This window comes from Alligator mississippiensis, chromosome 4 (assembly GCF_030867095.1).
Source record: "Alligator mississippiensis isolate rAllMis1 chromosome 4, rAllMis1, whole genome shotgun sequence".
Classification (NCBI taxonomy): domain Eukaryota; kingdom Metazoa; phylum Chordata; order Crocodylia; family Alligatoridae; genus Alligator; species Alligator mississippiensis.
In genome coordinates, this window is record NC_081827.1 from 109,420,633 (window position 1) to 109,434,934 (window position 14,302).

General features: G+C 40.5%; 1 protein-coding gene across 3 annotated transcripts in view; it reads right to left on the reverse strand.

Moving 5' to 3' along the window:
• Positions 1-6,350: 6,350 nt before the first annotated feature.
• The window catches only part of KDM7A (lysine demethylase 7A), a 101,191-nt gene continuing 93,239 nt past the window's right edge, over positions 6,351-14,302 (reverse strand). For 2 of the 3 annotated variants that reach the window (XM_059726461.1, XM_059726462.1), the window contains exons 19-20: positions 12,352-12,628; positions 6,351-11,317 (exon numbers count right to left, since the gene is read on the reverse strand). In XM_059726461.1, the coding sequence (XP_059582444.1) occupies positions 11,223-11,317; positions 12,352-12,628 (372 nt within the window). In that variant the 3' untranslated portion in view covers positions 6,351-11,222. Of the gene's footprint in view, positions 11,318-12,351; positions 12,629-14,302 lie in introns of those variants that run through there. The other variant, XR_009461757.1, reaches the window with a different exon arrangement.

Sequence of the window (14,302 nt, forward strand, 5' to 3'; positions counted from 1 at the left end):
AAGCCACACCTGGAGTACTGCATCCAGTTTTGGATTCCACATTTCAAAAAAAAAAAAAAAAAATTGGAAATCATCCAGCAGAGAGCAACAACAATTATTAGAGATCTAAAAGAATTGATTTATGCAGAAAGGCTGAAAGAATTGGGATTATTTAGCCTAGAGAAGAGAAGATGGAGGGAACATCTGATAACAGTCTTCAAATACCCAAATGGTGGTTATGAAGATGATGGAGCACACTTCCTTGTGGCTATGGGACAGGACAAGGAGCAGTGATCTAAAATTGCAATCCCTGATCTGGAGAAAAGTTAATTCAGATGCCATGTCCCATTTAATGCTTGGTCTCCTCCCTAGGACTGTGGCAATTTAGTATCACTTTTGGAACTGGTTTTATGGTGTGCACATCTGTCCCCTAGCATTTGGAATGCGATCTATTCATTTTACAGTTACCTGCCGAGTTAGGCGAGAGTAACTTTTGATCCCCACTGAAATGAGCTGAATATGAACTGACCTGGAAGTAAGCTGTTCCTTAGTATGTCTCCACATCTCAGCCAGCCAACCCCTCCTTAATGCCTTCAGTCTTTGTAGTAAAGATGTTCTTTTGACCACTTTTACTGATGAGGATTCAGAACACTCTGGGGAAAGGAGACTTAGCTGTCCCTAAGCAGAGGCACAATGCCTACATAAAAAGGGCTTGCATAAGTAATCATTATTTGAGCATAAAGTTCCTAGTAGCGCTAACTAGAACATCAGAAAGTGCTACTGGATCAGATGCAGGGTCAATTTAGTAAGGCATCTAGTCTCCCACAGGATACATGAGTAATGTAGGCTTCAAAAGAAGGTACAAGAAACCTCTGTAGTAATTAAATATCAGCATGAGAATGAGATTTAGCCTTTCTTCTAAAGTGTTGATTAAAATTAGTGAATTTATTCTTTAAAACACTGCTTCCGAGTCCATTCTCAGAGACCAGATTAGCAGTTCTCAGGAGTTCTGCTAACTTCTATTACTCCCCCCCCCCCCAAAAAAAAACAACAAAACAAAAACCTTGTTATTTCACAAGTTACCAGCAGGGTGTACACTTAGATCAAAATTATTGAAGTATACTTGAAAGAAATCTGAATTTATGAGCATGGGGTAGGCAGGCATCTCTCTCCCAATCACTGCAACAAATAAAACTGGGGAACGTGTTCTCTTCAGAAGTTACCTTTGGGGAGTAGTAAGAGGTAGTATGATTCTTTAGTGGTACTTTCAAAGCATCACAAATGAGCAGACCTTGTGTACTGAACTTTTAGTTAGCTTGGATATTCCCAAAGCTATTGTGTTTCCAAGACAAGGACAAATACAGTAAGAACAGTACAGATAATAGAGATATCAAATCCAAGGTAATTCTTTAGAAGTTGGCAGCTTTTATTCTAAATACGGCTTCAGAGAACTCAGGACTTAGGTAGTATTATAGACAAAGTATTTTGTCCTAGGAGCCTGCCTTCCAGTGAAACAATATGAATTAACAAGGCTTCACTCCTTGTCCTTAGTAACCATCACCAATGACTTTTCCCACATGTAGAAGAGTTATATTAATAATTTTAGTTACTAACTAGGTGTCATTTTTAATGCATTACTTTCTCCAGCAAACTAAAGTGAGTGTAATGTCAGCTAGCTTTTCCTCTCTGGCTCTCATGAACTTTCTTTTGGGAGTGTGCATGTATTACTTGCCACTAGTAAAAGCTTACAGTCAAAGATCACTTCAAGAAAATTGCATGACATGTCCCACAACTCCAAGTCTTCGTTATCAGCAGCAGTTACAAAAGCCAGGTCTATGTTAGGAAAAACGTGTTTGTTTGGGTTTTTTTGGGGGGGGTGTTTTGTACTTAAAAACAAAATTAACTATCATGTCCAAATACTAACGTAGTTGACTCCATCAGTCCTGAGACTTTAGCAGGGGAAGATAAGCCCAACAGAGGAGACTAGGGTTTACCCTCCACTGCTGAGGACATGGGCAAGGTGATAAACACTGCTCAACAGATGGCCCAGGACTTCAAATACGTGGAACATTCATGACAAAAAACACTTTTGACCTCTTCTGTTGTCAAGAGGAATCTCTTAGGCATTAATTGGTTGTGGAAACTCAGATGCTTTGTCATGCTTTGTACCGTCTTCAGGCTTTTACATTCTATCTATCCATTAGGAAGGGGAAAGATTTTACAAAGAAACCCCTAACGTCAATGGGGCATAAGGAAATGCAGTAGAAGTTGCAGAGGTTTATTGAGTGGTATTTAAGCAGCATTTACAGTTATTTATTAAAAATGTGATGCTTTCACAGTACCATCTTATGCACCAGGAACTTTTATAAAAAATAAAAAAAGCTCTTGGAGTATAACCAATAAAAGAAAAAAAATGGTTTATAATAAAATGAAGATGAGTAAGTTGGTACTGACAATAATCAGACAGACAGACTTACCATTCACAGCCATCTCCAGAGGCTACAGATCTGTATTCCTAGTGGAGGGCTAGGCAATTATTTGTACAGGTGGGCCACTTCATTAGTTTTGTTGACCTGCTGAGATCCTCACCTCTCGCCCCCTTCCCCTCCCTCTTAGGGAGGAGACCAGCACAGAAGTCTGAACCCACACACAGCTTTAGCATGCCCTGCTCCCCACCCCACATGCACACAGCTGGAGTCCACCCACCCCGCATTAACAGCTGCCCAAACACGGCCAGCAGCTCTGGGTCAGGGCTCTAGGCATGGGAAGAAGGGGAGTGGAAGCTCTGGACTCCCCCTTCCCCTGGCAAAGGGGTGGGGCAGGACAATGGGGCATCAGGCACCAGTAAAAGTACAACACAGCAGCAAAGCCAATGGCTGGGAAACTGAAAATTGGGGCTGGAGCACTTGTTCCCAGGACCTGCGTGCATGGTTCAGCATCAACATGCCTAGTGCAGTGGTGGGGTAGGGAGTACCCATGTGCTCAGTGCAGGAGTGGGGCACCTGGGGAGGCCCCTGAACCATGCTGCAGCACACTGGTGCAACAGCCCATGCCACTAAGAATTCAGACAGCCCTGTTCTATATAGTCATTAAAAACTTTTCCCCTGTAGCCTACTGAGACTGCCTCTAGCAGTTCCTGTCTCTCTCAGCAGGTTTATTTTAAACTCAAAGCAAAAAGTCATTCAGGGTGAGAAACCCAACCAGGCCCTTTAGTAGGAACACTGCACTTGCAACAACATCCCTGACCCACTTAAAAGAGCTCTTAAATGATTTTTAAAATAGAAGGTTATTTGACAGGGCCATGTTCCCTTTAGGCTTCTTGCAATTACATAACATTTCTAAAAGTGTTCTACAACTCAGGGCTGTCCAACATCTGAATGGCTGGGGCCCACACACGGCGTTATGTAGACCCCCCTTCCCCTGTGCCATGGGCATGTTGTTAGGCCCTATGCTCAGGGCTGGGGGCAGATTGTGGAAGATAGAGTGAAGAGACTAGAAACCCTATCAACAGCAGTAAGAGTGAGGGAGGAAGCAGTGCTAGGAGTGGGAGCTGCAAGTTACCTCTCACAGGCCAGATGCCTGTAAGGGCTGCCAGTTGAATACAGCTCTGTACTAGATGTTTGCTTGACCAAAACACTAAGTCATCTGAACCATGCACTTCCAAAAATTAAAAAATATTTGATTTTTCAATCCTATTTGCTTAAAAAAAAATTCCGCCTCCTCTCCCCTTTGTGGTACCAGGGTCTTCCTTCTCCACTCAAATGAAAACAGTTTCTGACAGGGTGCTCAAAACCAATTTCTGCCCTGAAAATTTGTTTAAAAAATGTCCCAGGGGGACAATAAGAAAGGGGCAGGAGACTCCTTCCCTCATGTGGGTTGCAGCAGAGACAACCTGCTGCAGTGATAAAAAGAAAAGTCCTGAGGACAGGGCATACTCACCCCCTCCAAGCACAGCTGGGCCAGACGAGCTGCAAAGGGGCAAAGCACCTGTGTGCTTCATCAGTTTCTTTTCTCAGTAGGTGGGGCCAGTGCGTGCCAATGATGTCATCCTAAATGCCAGCTGGCCGGAATAAAGGCTGGCAGCAGGAAAACAACAGGGGGGGACACAGCAGGGAGGCAGCTGTGGGATCACGCCCCCAGGCTGAGCAGAGAACTTGGATACCCACAAGGAGGGACCCAAGCGGGACTCCACAGGAGGGCTCAAGGCTTAAGTTAAAGGGCCATACCACCATTGGCAACAAGGGAGCCAGCCAGGAGGAAGACACAGATATACGGTGAAATCAACAGAAGCAGGACTCACGAGTGGGAAGCGGGCCAGGGACTCTCCCTGGAATTTTGGTTCCTTTTGTTTCTTTTGAAGCCCAGGGGCCCAAGAGGGACTATTGGGTTAACTAGGAGGGCTGAGCGGGCCAGGGCCACTCAGGAGACCCCAACATGGAGAAGCTAGGCCCATCCGTAAGGTCATCACACCGCCCCAGGCAAACCTGGGTAGCAGGAGCAAAGACTGTTGTCAACACCAGGGGACCCGAGTGGCAGGAGAGAATGGGACACTACATCGAGGTGAAGCTGAACCATACATTGTTCAGCAGTCCCAGTAGGCTGGCGCATGGCTGGGGTGGAGGGGAGGTGGAGCCCCAGCAATGCCCACTAGTGACAACACGCGGTGCGTTCTGCATGGCCCTTCTGCTGAACATAACACCCAAGATGTGGCAGGGGAGTCCTGGGGTATCCCCCACAGAGAATGTAACCCCGTGTCATGACAACAGGAGCCGTCCTCGCAGCAGACCCCTAGCACATGCTCCAGAGTCACTAGGGAGAGGCTCCACGAAGTCAGGTGGGCACACAAAATATATGGACCAAAGGGCTTGATAGTTTACCTTTGAACCTTTTCAGCTTTATACTTGGATTGTTGTTTTAGGATGAGACTAAACTGTCTGGGCCAGACAAAGCACCTTTGTTCTGTGCGTATGTTCAGCACCTAGCACACTGGGATCCTAGTTCATACCCATAACAAATTTCTCTCAGTGAACTCAAAACAGTAGAATTCAAGCAGCTAAACAAGATACTCATAAAGCAAGATGGATTTGGCAACTTCTTTTAGTGGACCAGCTTTCTAGTTGAGAGAAATATTAAGCAGACTCTCAGGCACAAGGGGTTCCTATGGACATGCAGGGAGCCAGCGCCGATGTGCTGGAAATCCAATGCGTCACAGCAGACTCGATTAATTATGGAAACTACTGTGCTACAGCAGCTTTCTGCATCACAAGCATCAGGGCACTTAGAATTAACGCTCATTCAATGAGCTTTAGTTCAGAGCACCCTGCCACTATTTCTCAGTATGGGGGACACTGATATACTTGACACTCAGGCACTTTTAATTGGCATGGTTTCCTAATTAAAGCACTGCCCCCCATACCTCCTAGAGCATGTGTAAAAATACCCAGGATGCCCAAAAAAATATCAAAAGGCATTTTTGTGCCCAAGAGCCTGTTTCTCCAAACTGAAATAGTGTCCAATAAAAAGTTATTACCAAACAAATCCTGCTTCTCACATGCTCCTGTTCTAGTCAGAAACACCTTTTTCCAATCTGGTCTTCTGACCACAACGCCAGGCTATCTACCAAAGATTCTGATACAGTACCATGCCCATCACCAGTGGCTGTATACCTCCCCCAAACATGGACTTGAAGCAATTCAGCAGCACTCAGCACTATCCACAGAAGAGGAGAAAGCATTACATTAAATCTAAATACAACACAATAGTACTTCCTCTTCCAAGTTGTGGGCAGAGGTGCTTTAATGTCACAGTCAAAATGGGGCCCAGTAGTAACTGCAAATTGAAAGATGACAAATTGCAGGGGGGGGGATTAGTGGAGAAACAGCCTCTGATCCAGAGAAATGAAACCAAATGGGTAATGGAGAAAAGGAGAGGATCGAAACAGAACCTTGTCCAACACAGATTGACTTTTCTGAAAGTAGCTCTCTCTTTCTGTCATTAAAAGACTGAAGCAAATTTGACAAATACATAATAGGTAAAACGAGAATGGGAAAAGCAGGGCGGGGGAGAGTAATTCCCTTCCAAATAAGATAAATTTCTCCCAGTTTATCAAGGTGATGGAAAACTAGGGATGCTTCACTCTAAGTCAAGCTTACACTTCAGTATAGTACCAAAATGTGATGTTCTTCCCATCATTCTTGAGCCAGTCTTCACCAAAATCAAAAGTCAAATAAAGGGCATAGAAATCAGAACGAGAAACAGAATTAAGCATTTTTCCTCATAAGACATTTTGTACAGCTTTCTATATTTACACTTAAGCAAATAAGCAAAACCAGAAGAAATTGAACACTTTAGAGTGCTAAAATCAAAACATATGTAATACAACTTTTTAATTTCAATATTTAAAGTACAGAAAGTGGAAACTATGAATATCAAATACAAATTTAAACAAGCCACTTGTCCTCCCCTAGAATAATCAATGTGAGCTACTTATAGAAAGTTACAAATTTAAAGTAAAATCGAAACAAAATAAATACTGTACATACATTTTCCCTGCCTGCAGGCAAAAGAGGATGGGAAATACTGTTATGAATTGAAAAAAAAATGCTCTTAAAGCTGCAGCATCCCATTTCCCAGCCAAATATTCAACACAGTAGTGCGTTTCTGTAAAAAGGAAGACACACACACAAACCTCTGTTCAGACAGACAAGCTAATATTTTCCACAGACATTCAAAAAAGGATAGAAATTAGATTATGACAGTAGAAAAGGGAGAGGAAAAGACAAATGGGCCAGCAAAACATCACTATAAAATTAGTAAATATAGCCAAGAACTATCCCCATTTTTCAAATTTCATGGAATTTAAAAAAAAAAAAAAAAAAGAAATATCTGCAAAGCATGGCAAAGTTAGACATTTCCCAGCAGAAGTGATAATACATATTAATATACTCTCTTAAAGTGATCCCTTTCACTCCCTTCCCACAGCATGAAACTCTTATGGCTTAATTTATATTAAAAGTAGAAAAAGTCCTTTTCAAAATGGAAATAGAGCTTCTGCAGAAGCATACACATTTCCTGATCAGTGCTACTTGTATTTCCCACCCACTGAATGATTCAGCAGTCATTTTGCACCCAGAAGTAGGTTTTTGTTTTTTCTTTTTTTCCCTTTTCTGGGTAAATGGATGATGCAGCTTTTAATCCAGTTTAATCACGAACAATAAGGCCCTTGGTTCCATTTATACTTCTGCAAAATAAAGCAGCTCTGGGTTCACTCAATCCCAGGGCCATGAACAGCTTTTAATGGTCTGGAAGTATTCTGAAATGAGCTTTAAAAAGACACTAAAGATTTTTGGTGGCAGGAAGGTTAGGAGGAGCACCAGCTATGGGATTTTACCTCCCCAGTAAGTTCTAGCCTTGGCTTTACTCAGATCCCTCATTTACCAGCCACCAGTATCATTTCAGCCCTAGGATTTATACTCCTACAAAAAAGTTTTCAACATTTATGACTATATGTCCTGGTGAATGAAGGCAGCCTATACCATAGAACAAAGCTGGGGGAAAGCTGAAGCTCTTTAAAAGATGACCATGACACTGTGCTCTCTTAAAATTAATGCAAGTATTTCAGCTTTAAAAAAAACAAAACAAACAAACAAAAAACCCCAAAAAAACAACCCCCTTTGATCTAAAAAAAAATTGTTAATTCTGAACATCCAACTGTTTCAAATGATTTCTTCAAGAATGACTTCATGTGAAATATTATAGGTTGCATAGGTAAACTACCTCAGAGGTCATTAAGGGCTACCTTGTAGCCAGGGTTTATTAGCAAGAATAGTAAAGGGAGAAAAGGGAAAGTTGCTGGAAGTCCGATATAATTTCTAGGTGGTTTCCCATTCTCGTATTTTTTTTTTAAATTACAAAACCTTGGGAATATGGAAAAGGATAGAACTACAATGTATTTCATTTCATATAATTATTTCTCTCTCATTAGAAAGTTTGAGATAAAGTTAAATGTAATTATTTAAAAAAAAATCCAAATTTCGTTATTTTTTTTTAAATATCCTCCTTGAAAACATTTTGTCCCGGTTGTCCGGTCAGTGCTCTCCCCCTATCAATGCCCCCTTCCCCCACCCCCAGATCACCAAAAGTGAAATACTGGAAAAATATAGGGGGGTGGAGTTGGGGGGGGTCTCTTTCCAAAACTACAGCACCAGGTTCAGCCTATCTACAAACAATGTGGTGCAATAGTGTTTTCTTTAAGAACACAAAAACTTACCAATACACAAATACACAAAAAAGTGAGGTTACCACATCCTCTTCATGAAGCTATCAAAAGGAGGCTTGTTTGTTATTACCATCTATCAGGACAATTTCTTTTAAACAGATTCTTAAGATCCCCACACCCCTTCCCTTCCCTCCCCCCTACCTAAAAAGGTCTAAAACTCTTAAGGATAGACTTCTGCTGGAAGCATGAAACAAGGAAAAGGAAACTAACCTAGGCCTACTGACAGCCTTTAAAGACAGTTTAGCATACTCACTACAATGGAGAGCCACCTTGAAAAGGAGGAGGAGAGAAAGGGAAAGGAACAACAAAATCTAGAAACAGGTATTAAATATGTATGGGTCCAGCCAAGTACTTTTTCCACTAGTAAGGTTACTACTATATAAAACTTTGATAATTAAGAGGTGGGGTTTTGGGAAATCTGCCAAAGCCAAGCCTTAGGGACAGTGGAAAGTTACGTTCTATATCCGAAACATCTTCACTCCAGATTCCATAATGGCATATTTCTGTTTCATAAAGGTAGTGCTCTCAGCACCTACATCTTTAAGGAAAGATCAGTCTCTGTTCCTCTCTGGCTCTGCTTGAGATCTCCTCAAAAATACCTGCATCCAGTATATCTCATGCACTTAATAAAGGCAAGTATAATAAAAGTAGGCAGACAATAAGTGGAAAGCAGTTTGTCTTGGCATGCTAAAAATGGAACAGTTGCTCAAAGCCCAGCTAATATGAACTCGCTTCCTGGAGACTGCATAAACCGATCAATTAAGCTGTACATGCTTCTTTGAAAATATAATGGAAGACGGTTAAAATATACTCTCTATTGAACCCTGCTGACTGGAAAATTCATCACCGCCTGAGAACAAATAGTAATTGCTTTCCGTCTTCTGCTTCTTCATAACCAGTGAGCATCTCTCATTACTTTTTCTCCCAGCACCTGAACAAAGTTACCACCACATAATGAGGAAACAAATTATAGACTGACAAAGAAAGCTTGAACTCATCTAAAGTGTTAGTTGGCCATGGATCAACAAAAAAGTCAATTAGTTTTGATGTACACCATTATAAAAATGAAGATAATGTAATTTAAAAGCAAAAGCAGGAGATAAGAGAATCAGGCAATAATCTTCATATCCTGGAAGAACTCAAACCAGCTATCTGACCTATTCATAGCCAACTTTTAACTTGGTTATTTCACAATTCAAAAAGGGGATGACAATGTGCTAAACAGTTATCACTTTTCAATCAGGAAAACCTGATAAAATATATTTCCATATCTTTTTAAAGGTATTATTTGTATTCTAATCTGAATATACACAGAAATACAAGACTACATGTCAATTTCTGGAAAATTTAACTGAATTTGCTTTTAAAGACAGCAAGAGAAAAAAAGGCAGATGGGCAAAATAGCAAGTGGAATTAAGACCGTTCAAAAGATCTGGTAGCCAAAGCAAACTTTGTCCTCCCTCAGACAGACAAAATCCCAGTGGGTATTCCTAGCATACCTAAGCTTTAGTTTTGGCTGGACCCTGCAAAATGCCCTTTTCCCAGAATCAAGTAAAGGAATTTCCCTCTCCACCTACAAAAAAAAATTAAATAATTTAATTTTATATTACAGAAAAATACAAATTTAAAATCAAAGTTATTTACATGTAGTTCAGACTTGTCATTTTCTATCAGCTGTGTAAAGCATAACACAAATGGTTATACTGAGATCAGCACGCTACCCAACTCAACACTTACATATGCACCATTAAAGACTTGAATTGGCTGTCCTGTGCAGCCTCACAAGCAGTGCACATTCTCCTGCCTCCTTAGACCCTCAAGTAAAATGTATGTTTAAACACACAACTGGTTCTCCCCAACAGTAGTGCTCCCTCCATGCCACATTAAGTCATCTGCCAAATCTTAATTCTGCAATTTAAATTTTAAAGTTATTTTTTCAACCAAAACAATTATTCTGAAACAAAAAAACAAACAAAAAAAAAACTTAACCAGTTGCATCACATTCTCTCACCTCCCTTAGGAAAAATATATAGCTGCTTTTGGTACCAACATTTAAACTAAGTATAAATAAAGTTTCTGGGAATTTCCTTATTTTATTCTTAAAGGGAAGATAATCATCATCACCACCACCACCCTGTCTAGGACAAAAAAAAAACCACTAAAATCAGGAAGAACTGGGGAAAGGGGTGCAATTTAAGACATGCCAGCTACTGAACTTGCATACCTGGGTTCTCCTAGCAGACGGAAGCACCTTTGCTGGTTCACCAAAGTAAACAGAGAAGCATCATGTATAGTAGGAAAAACAGGTCAAATTAACTAAACTGGCAGAGACATGCACCTTACAAGTCAATAAAAGCCCAGCCAATAGCTTAAAGAGCAGGAAAAGAAATACAATACAATTCCATTTGCCTTAATTTAAAATAATTAATAATGCATCACATCCCTATTTAAGACTATAACCTGAATATCAAATTTGGGAGTCCAGACTAATCACCATTAATGTGGCTCTCCACTGCACCAAACATACGTTAATCAAGAACAATTAAAACCTTCACATTCTGAAATCTAAATTAATAACCCTCAAAAAGTCTTCCAAATAAATAGTTTTAAAAATGAATTTAAAGGTTGTCAAGAACTGTCAAATAAATTATTGATAAACCACCTTCATAATCCTCCCCTCATGAATTAGCTCAGACACTATCAGCAACAAAACAATATTCAAGCCCTGATGAGAGACTGTTTCCCGGTCCATCGTCTCTCTGAAGATTCCCCATTCCCAAATGGTTATTGCTGAGCAGGTGTGGCACAGTGAAAATGCAGCATTGGATTTTTTGTTCATCAGGCAGTGTTCTACATGGTACATGCAAGTTTGCTTCAGGCAGAGGAACAGCAGCAGCTCCAGGCTCTGTTGACCTCAATACTGGTCTGTGGAGGAAAGACAGCAGTAGCAGTAGTAGCAGCTACATCAAACAAAGAAGCGTGCATGGCCATTTCGGTTGAGCTTTAGGATCTTCCCAAGGCGCTGTTTGGCAGTTGCCATTCCTTTCTTTGGACGCTTGCCTGAAACATTGAAACTAGTGTTACCAATTACATTTCTTAAAAGAAGAAGTTAAGATCAGAGAAATCAAGGTGTAATATAGTTCATCAGCAGGATCTACAACTTAATTACTTTCTTGCATTGCTGTTCATCTCTGTCTGCTTGTTTGGGATGCTACAGGCACATTTGTATGACATTCGGTTATTTTCTTGAAGCTACAGACAGTATTAGGACACATACAGTATTTACTTATCACATGTACCTTTTCCACCTCCCAAACTGGGGTGCATGTTTTAATGGTAGCATGGGAACGTGGAAATGGCTGCTGGGGGCTATGCTGTGCCACGTGAAGGAGGGATGGAGTCCACTCCTCAGCATCATTTACTTTCTCTCTACAGCTTCACAGATAGGAGTTAAACCCCCTCACAGCTGCTGCCAAACCAGCAGTAGCTTTTGGCTGACCAGCCAAAAGATGCTACCAAGTCATGTGTTGATTCTGCCTTTCCAAAACAAAGCGTACATTCTTATCTAAGAGCCCATGGAATATAAGTAAATACAGCTTTGACTGTATATCCCTGGCGTAAGTCAGAAAGATGCATTAATCTGAACTATCGAAATAACATTCTTCTCTTGTATTTGTAGTCCTTGAGGAAATTATACAAGTAAGGCCATTAAAATACCTTCTGCGGTCTTGCACTTCATAAATCTCAACTCAAAAAAACATGAGAAAGGAAAAAACAAATAAATGTACAAAAAAGGTATCCTCCAAAAAGTGTATCTAGAGGTTAGTAACACTGACTGTGCAACTAACCTCTAAAAGCTCAAACAGGATACATGGCCCATTAAAATCCCTCTTTTTTTTTTTTTTTTTTTTTTTTACTCCTGCTCAATACCTTCTGTACAGCAAAAAGTGTCTGCCTGAAAGATTATACTCAATGTCTATATCAGTTCTTTTTTGCAGCTTCTGCTTCAAGTCAGTTTTCTAAAATGTGTACATGAATCAAAAGATGAAATAAAGCTTTTTTAATGAGGAAAGGGCAATAGAGACAAAGGGTACCTTTTGTTGCTTGGTTGCTGATGGGGGGTGGATTTGATGCTGGCCTCTTGGTTGGGTGAAGAGGTAGAGACATGGATGTCTCACCATATGGCCTGTCAGGACTCAGGCTGCCATCACTCAGCCGGCACTCCCCTTGAATCAGGCTGGAGTCTCGCATACATTTGCCATGCTGGAAGCTCAAGCCATTGCTGTGCATAACATTTTTATTTTCCTGAACCTTGTGACTGGCTTCCGATGCACTTTCCTTCTTAATATATTTCTGAGCTTTACTTGTATCCTGGAGCAGACAAGGGCAGGGGAGGGAAGTCCCATATGAAAATTTACAATTTCTAGATGCAATTGCCTTGTAATTCTTTTTACTGTAATACTGATCAAGTTAAGTATCTTTGAATGAAGATATAGGTCCACCAAGAATGTTACCCTCTTTTAATACGCATTTCCCCCTGTAATTTAAGTGCTCATTTAAAAATACAAGGTGTATTTTTATTTTTAATGAGCACTTAAATATTATATAAGACCACAAAATATTACTAGTTATTGGTATGCGAGAGGCCAGGATTTCTTAAGGTATGTTTTACTGGACCAACTGCATAATTGGGATAGAGCTATACAAGCTTTCAAATGCAAGAAATTCTCCTTCAAGTCACCAGAAATCCTTATTTTCTGCATCATTTCAGGACCATCGTGTCTACACCATCACTCAAACACTACTAATTATCTGTAGTGGCAGCAGTGACAAGAAGCATCACTAACAGCAGTGACAAAAGTAATCTGCCCCTTAAAACTATTAGTTCAGCTGGCAAAGCCGGGAGACTTTGTACATGCATACATGTTCTGCTTTTGGGGAGGGGAGGCGGCAAATGCTACGTGCATCCTGGCAGAGAGTGGGAGTGGTTCCTGAACCAGGCTGGAAGGTGAGGAAGCAGCAGAAGCTGCAGCAGGCCAAAACACTGATGTAAGGGACAAACAATATGGGAACAAAATAGTCCTGGTAACTGATGGCTTCTAACTATAAAAAACTGCAAATCACAGCCACTAAGTATTTAAATTGGCAAACTGTCTTCAATATTCAACAGTACAGAGAGAGCCAATTCTAAATCAGGAACTAAAAAAAACTGAGTAATACCATGTAATTACCATGTTCCTGCAGAACACCGAAAGAGCATGCAATTAAAACATAGCTATTAACGACTATGGGTAGTCTGCAGTTTAAAGTATTGCTAACATTTCTAGTGAAAATAAGCTTTAGGAGGTATGATACCCAGTATTTAAGATGCCAGGAAATACTGGAAAGCTCAGAGAATAAGATTTAAAACCTCTTACCCTCAAGGCCCCTGGCCTAAATCCACCCCAGATTAAGAACTCAAAGACGTTCCCATATGCTGGCTATTAGGTGGCCTATGCAAAACGACTTTGGCAGTTTCTGTTCAGTTCTCAGTTGGCAAGTGTTCACGTCACAAACATTACTGGCACAACTGGCAACTCTGTGGGTAGTCTGAGAGCAGATAACAAGGCAGCTGAATGAGGGAGCACTTCCACAAAGCTGAACTGGGCAATATGGGGGAAAACTAGGAATTATTTTATGATGCAATTCTCTGCGACTATACAGCCTCTCTGGCACCTTTTACAAACACTAAATTTTTTATTTTTTTTTTTAAGATAATACTGTAAGCCTCTGTAACAATTTAAAAATATACTTAGATATAACTGAGATGACTAGTGAAACAGAAAAAATTCAGGAACAAAGGAGAAAGACATGAGTCATTAATACACATTCTTCTCCTTGGCATGCAGGCTATCAGAACTTTGACTAAAATACTATTTGATCAATACAGCTCCAAATATGTATGTTTTATAGTCCAAATAAATATGCATATTTGAGTGGTTACTGCATAATGATGATGTTACTGCAATTATGCATTTAAGGGAAACATTTTTTCCAGGGTTTGCA